Source organism: Saccostrea echinata, unplaced genomic scaffold (genome assembly GCF_033153115.1).
Source record: "Saccostrea echinata isolate AGI-Se365-2 ecotype Australia unplaced genomic scaffold, CSIRO_AGI_Sech_v1 ptg000054l, whole genome shotgun sequence".
Taxonomy (NCBI): domain Eukaryota; kingdom Metazoa; phylum Mollusca; class Bivalvia; order Ostreida; family Ostreidae; genus Saccostrea; species Saccostrea echinata.
Genome location: NW_026889803.1, coordinates 37,805,195 through 37,812,587, shown reverse-complemented (window position 1 = coordinate 37,812,587; position 7,393 = coordinate 37,805,195). Strand labels below are relative to the sequence as shown.

At 32.6% G+C, this 7,393-nt stretch overlaps 1 protein-coding gene across 1 annotated transcript; it reads left to right on the top strand.

Moving 5' to 3' along the window:
* Positions 1-5,631: 5,631 nt before the first annotated feature.
* LOC133204853 (short-chain collagen C4-like) lies at positions 5,632-6,861 on the top strand. Its single transcript, XM_061340598.1, has 3 exons — positions 5,632-5,806; positions 6,214-6,285; positions 6,398-6,861. The coding sequence occupies exons 1-3, from the start codon at positions 5,632-5,634 to the stop codon at positions 6,859-6,861; spliced, it is 711 nt and encodes a 236-aa protein (XP_061196582.1).
* The last annotated feature ends 532 nt before the right edge of the window (positions 6,862-7,393 follow it).

Genomic DNA, 7,393 nt, shown 5'->3' with positions numbered 1-7,393 from the left:
ATGTTTACAATACTTTCACTGATTGCGCTTGTTTGAATTAGTTTGCAGTGTTCAGTTACTATAGTGGCCCTGTGTAATGGATATACGGGGGATATACGGGGTAAGTTTATATTTGGACATTTTCAATGATGATGCAAAACAGTTCTGTCATATCATATGAGCTTCAATAATTATAAGATAAACAGTAGATCAAATTTTCCTCAGCCGATTAAGTTACATGCCAGAGAAGGCGAATAAAATTCCCGTGTTAAAAATGGAGGTCTCAGCATAAAATTGCCTATCCATTGTATATTGTGTAAATTACATTTTAATATATTTGTTCTTTAATTAATTACTTCTTTTAGACCATAAAATAGAAACAATAAACCAAATTTTTTCTCTTTACCTTCACATTTGATACCAGTATGTGCATAATTATATACATGCTTAGAGAGGGTTTTTTGAGTGATTCACTTATCCGGACGATTCATTTATCCGGACAATTTAGTTGGGGACGGAGGCGTCCGGATAAACGAGGTGCCACTGTACATTATTATTGAAAATAGTAAAAAAAAAATAATAAAATAAAAACTATTAATAAGAAATAAATATGTAAAAAAAAAAATCAATAAATAGATGGGAAAAAAAAATAAATAAATAAAAATTGAAATTGTTTGCAATGAAAAATATTGAGCTTTGTCGGTTGTTGATTTTCAGAGACAAGAACAAATGAAATGAAAATAGAATGTGACCAAAATTTGAAATTGGTAAATTTATGTCTGGTCAATAATCTTGGAAAATGAAAAAAAAAATAGAAGCTCAGTTTTTACAACGGAATTTTCAAGATCATTTCCTTACCTTAAGGTAGTACATAACAAATATGAATTCTGTTTTAACGCATATCTTATAAAGTACAGTTGAAAAAAAAAGAATAATTTCACTATAATGTCAATAATCAAGGATCTTTGTAAGAAAAATAATAAGCTGCGACATGTTTTCACCATATTTTGAAGAAAAATTAGAGGCATCCCATATATTGGTCACTTTGGATGGTATTTATGCTATCTGCATGCCATGTGACTGTCTGTTATTAAATGCAAAGTAACTTTTGATCCATTTATAATAGAGACCTGATATTTGGATACATTTGTAGAGAGTCTCCATTCTCTTTGTACAATAAAGGTCAAGGTCATATTAAGAAGTCAAAGGTCAAATATAGTGATGAAATCTACTGAATCTTTTAATTTTTTTGCATTTGGTTTATTTAAAATCGCCAAAATATTCTGAGACCGCTGATTCAAATTTCCTCATTTTGACTTTTCAGAGTTCCATTTCAATTATTCTGTTGATTTTTTGTAAAATTTGAATCATTCATTTTCTTTAAAGAGGACTTAACGTGTGGCATATTTAATTTTCAATTTCCAGGGTATATATGTCCTATTTTTACATCACATTTTACTCAAATAAAACCAGTATCAAAATATTTTACTAAATTTTAGTACAAAAAGGTTGCCTTTATAAACAGCATCACATAGTTTGCAATAGATCAACTGGTTATTTTTAAATATTGCACAAACTCAAGTCGACTGTCTGATTTCACGATCTTCTTACAGGGGTCTGATAGGCCATATTTCGAACTATTTGGGCTAAAAATATATGACTGAATTTCTTTCATATTACATATAAAGAGATATTTTGTATCCTAGAACAAAGTATCAAAGTTTGAACAAAATTGAATTTGAGGAAATATTTTGCCTATCTATTGTGTACTATTGTGTACTACCTTAAATGTGCATTTGAAGGTTTCCAAAATTAAGAGAGTACTAGCCATAAATAGAAGTAATACTACTATCGAGTTTAGTTAAACATCCTGTATTTTTAGTGTACTAGTGTATGCCTGGGGCATTTGTGTTTTCCAAGCATACATGTATTTTTCATGTTGGATGTAAAAATGTGTCTAAAATGTAAAAAAAAAAAAAAAAAAAACCACGCATATAGACTGATAGGAAAGGCAGGTGTATATTGAGAATATAATTATATGAATTTGGAGGATGGTAATGATTGAAAATTCTTGCACTGTATCATTCTGACTAACTGTAGAATGCTGTTTAGAAATAATTGTTCCTCTTTCATTATTACTGGTTATAAAAGCTCTTTTCAACAAACCTTGCACTGCTGTGCGACAATACCTTCTTCTTCTTTTCAGTTGTTTTTTTTTCTATGCTCAAAATTTAGTACGGTAATCTCGTCGATTGATTTCATATTATATACACGTATGGTTTTCCATTCGAAGAACACATAATTATATCAGTTGGTAGTGGAATTATGCATTGGTTTGGCATACCTATTATTCAACTTACGTGTAAATCACTCAAGCTTTTGCCTTTAGGGATGTGACAGACTTTAAGAAATTAATTCACTCACATTTGTCTCTCAGTTGATTCTATACTCATGAGCATGTTCTAGAGCAATTTCTAAAATGAGGAAAGCTGTTAACAAATAAGTTGAAGATACAAGAATATCAACAATCTCGTTTAAAGTCAACATTACGCAAATTCCATGGTCGATACAATGACCATGTTTGCAAATACAGTATAACAGTCTGTGGTTAAGTTGCATGGATGTTGACTAACGTCTTTCATACGAATTGTCAGGCCTTCATTTTCACATGGAATTGTCTATGGATTTTTTTCATTTACCTAATCATGACAAGGGGCACACGGAGGGATTGTCCGGTCGACATTCCCAATGCTTAACTCCTCCATGGCACCTGATTTCTCCACTGTTTTCAGAGGTCCGTACTGACTCTGCTCAATATTTGTATTGCTTAAACGTACTTTTGAGAATGATCACTGTTCGTTATCTTCACATTTCATATTGAACAACATAATATTATGTTGTTTTTTTGGACCAGGCGTAAGGACAAATCTTTAGATTACTGGTCTGAAAAAAATTCGAATGATTGACCAGAGCTTCAGATCTGTGGCTCACTGGTCTGGAAAAAAAAATTATATGGACGACCGGAACTTCTGGTCGTTTTTCTTATATTTTCAGATTACCAATCTACAGATCCGCAGCTTTTAAGACAAGTAGAAAGTTAAAGGACATAACACGTTAATAATTTAGTTGATCTAAGCTCAAAACCTTTTTTCAGCATTCTAAAAATTACATATATAAGTAAACTTAGATAAAATTAAATTAAAACACTTCGCATAAACAAATGTATATTAAAAGTTGAAAGTAATTTTTTTTTAAGCTAACCTATAATTCATAAAAGATGTATGTAGCAAAACGTGCACCAAATCTTGAGAAAAAGCTGCAGAAGAAAGACTACTGTAACGTCAAATTGCCTATAAAATAAGGCTTTGTACATCATTCACCCCCCTGCATGATTTTTGAAAGCAGTTTGATTTAGACATCTAAAAATGGACACGGAAGCACTATGTAAAAGCCTATGTTTTTTTTCTGTAAAGTAACTTACTTATGTGAGACGAGAAAATTCGTTGCGTTTACAATTCTCAGACATGCGAAATGCGTAACAATTACTTCATCAGAAACCTATCTATAAATGATCTCTTTTTTTCATATTTAGAAAGCATATCTTTGACACCTCCGTGATCTATGATAAATCCCAAACTGAAAATACTCTTACCTAGCATTTTTGGACATAACATAACATAGGATGTTCCTACTTTTCTTCCTAAGTTATATCTTAAGAATAATCTTAGATATATCTTAGAAAAGTTTCGTGAACATGCCTGCAGCTCAACTGATTTTCAACTTTCCGATGCATTAAACTAAGGTTGAAAGAAAGAAGAGCCGAATAAATAATAAAGAATCTATTATTACGATAAATAAGAAATTGTGTTAGAAATGAAAGATTGTCTGTGTTATGGATTTTCAAAGTAATTGGGAAGAATGGCGAACTAATTAATATAATTGCTTTGCAGAAATAACCCCCTTTGTGGCTTTTAAAGCGGTATCTGTTATTGAGGTTATTTCTCCTTGCTCCAAAGGTAGTGCTGATAAACCTGGCAACCGTGTTTCATTGAGCTGCCTTTTAAAAGTTGCTATAGGAAAAAGAGTACCAAATCAGCGGATTTTTACATCATTTCCTGGTTAGACAAGATGGAGAAGAGTACTAAATGGGTAGGCGCTACCTGATTGGCTGAATTCAGGTATGTAAATATTTTCATTTTAAAGAAAAAAATATTAATGTTTGAAATAAATGATAGAATGAGGGAATATTACAGAAAGTATAGAAATACCAGGGGGGAACTAAAGGAGTGGGGTTGATTTTAGATGCAGAGTGCCATTTACTGCCGATTACTGTAAGTTGTAAACAACTGCAAATTTGACCTATAAACGCCACGGCACGGTATATTTTTTCCGTGTTTTTAATAAGTCCTTAGAATGAAGTTTCAAATGATACCAGAGATTTGTTTGAAAGGGAATTAGTAAAGTACTGGGAGGGCATAAGGTTTGTATAGAGTTCTATGGGAAATTAATTGGTACTCTTTTCCCAGAACCTTTTAACTCTGAAAATTCCCATGAATGGGGGGGGGGGGATGGTTTCCGTAGAAACAGTGATTAATCCTGTAACACTATCCGTTCACAAGTACATTGTTGGGGATTTTTTTTTTACTTGTTACCTTGAATTCTGTGTAATAGGCCTGTTTAAAGAACAAGTGATGAATATAAAATATTGTGAAAGGTCCTATGATTGCTGGATGGTGGAGTACTCATAAATCAAATTTGTATATTTTTTTTTTTACATAAAATACATCCTGTTTCTTTTTTTATACAGTGTCAGACTAACATGGACGGCTAAGACGCTTGTTATTCAGGAATGACTACAAAAGAGAGAATTTCATTTAAAAGTAAGTTTACATGTGTTTTAAATAATTTAACTTGAACACTGCGCCCTAGGCCTGTATACTGAATGGTACTTTGCGTCCTAGGTGCAGAACTGTAATGTTATGGTTTTATATTTTAGTCTTTGACCATAACGCTACAGATCCCGTAATGCAAATATTGTGCAATTCACGGTGCAAGATTTTTTGCGCACTTTGGGGATGTATTTCGCCACTTTTCAGCGTTGGTTAATCAATTTCCTTTCATTCCCTAATTCTAGACATATTCAATAACCAATAAGTCTTCTCTACAGACCAATAAACTCGCTTGTTGTGAATTTGTTGTCGGATGGCATAAAATTCACAACAAGCGAGTTTATTTAAGGTTAGAAAATTAGGTCCTAATATGGGTAGAATACCTTGATTTTTCTTAAGGAAAATAATTTACTCTTTGAGGACTTCATATCTTTCCATCAAGTATTTTTGCCAAGTAGTTTTGTTTTCCTTGAAAGATAAACCAGTTCTTCCAGAAAATGAAATGTTTTCATTTTTCAAAGGTAGAGAAAGACAGATTGTTAGGCTTGTCAGTCCTAATGGAGCAAAGGGAATTAAGAAAACAAAAATTCAGGAACAACAATATTATCTATGAAGGGCGGAGAGGTGATGCACATGTATGTCTAAATGACGACTGCACAGGTGCTAAATTTTTCATGATTATGTCTCGGCCGTTACGCACGAGATAAGGATATATGACAGGACTTAACCCTTACCAAGGTACATTTTAAATGCGATATTTATTATGTTAATCAAATTTTTGTTTTTGTGGTACTTCATACAGGATGCACGGTTTGAAAAGGAAGAAAAAAGGATTCTTTTAAATGATCCCGGTTTAGTGGAGCAAAGGCTGAATCATCTTGAGCAAGAATTACAGATGCTGAAGATTGAAAATCAGAAGCTTAAGGCTTCGCAATCAGGTGTGAGAAAATTCGACAATACCTATAATGTATAAATTGGATAAATATATTAAAACTGAGAAGTAAAAGCATTGCAATTTTCTTTTTTATATTTATAAAGCAATACGCTTCAGTATATTTATAAAGATTTTTCTCACGTCAAAAAATGAAACTGAATGAAGAAACTGTTGTACATACATGTACTTAATGTAAAGACTAGCTTTTACCCAAAGCAGTTAATGGTTTAATATACAGTGTATAGTAGATGTAGATATTTTATTTTAGACTTATTTTGTGCCTTGAAATTTTTAGTAGCCATAATGGCATAATTATGACTTTACATAATTATATTCACAGGGAACCAGTTTTTAAATTATTATGCATATTAAATTTTACATGTACTACATATATCAGATTGTATTTAGCAGGAAATAGTGCTGTTTACACACGTTGGGGACGAAAGGAATGTCCATCTAACGTATCAGAGATAATATATTCTGGTAATATAACTTTTCTACATCATAACCAAACAATAATACAATGTAATAAATTAATCAAAATAAGATATTATGGTTACTCTATCTCAGTCTATAACTGACCATGTAATTTCAGGATTTGCCGCAGGCGGATGGTGGAATGATAAAGGAAGTCCAACCAACTATCTCTGTCTTCCACCAGATCCCATACCAAGTGGAAAATCAGTAACAACATCTTGCAATCATCTCTTTGGTGTGGAATATGAATCGGGATTCTGGGGACCTCATTCCCATAACGAAGATGCTCCATGCGCAGTGTGCTCGAGCACTTCTGGGTCCAAAATGCTGATGAGACCAGGAAGAGACACATGCTATCAAGGTTGGACAAAGCAATATGACGGTTATCTTGGGACTAACGAACTTCATTACGTAGGGGCAACAGAATATGTTTGTGTTGATCACAGTCCATCATATCTTAATGCAGGAGAGCGTTCAACCGACGGAGCTTTATTTCATCCGGTTACCTACCAATGTGGGGCGTTACAGTGCCCGCCATATACTGGTGACGAAGTCGTCAATTGTGTTGTCTGTACAAAATAAAGCAATTAAAATGAAAGTGTGATCTAAGGAGCCGACTGGGGTTTTATTGTGTGAAAACTACTATAGAGAAACTCTTTAATTTCATTCCATATGTACCTTATATTGACTTCAGTATATATGCCAAGGTTAGGGATAATCTACCCTCTGGTTATTTTTTAGGGACCATCTCAAAATACAGGTACATTTACTATAGGATTATATAGGAAAATACCATTTTTTTTCGCACTTCGGAGCAAATTATACAAATGCTAATATAGACTTTTTGCTCAAATTATATTATTTGATGGGTAATACTATATTGTACATTTTGTGCAAGAAACACAAAATTCTACCGTCTTGTTTCAAGAGGGGGCATCTCAAAATGTCAAATTTCATATTTCCCTGTTTTTATGGAGTACAACAAAACATCACAGATACCACATATTTACATAAAAAAAATAATAAAAATGATTGTGAGATTCTCAATTTCCTATGTTTAAAATTTCAAGAGCATCTATTTTATACTTTTTATTTTATGACATAATTAATGACC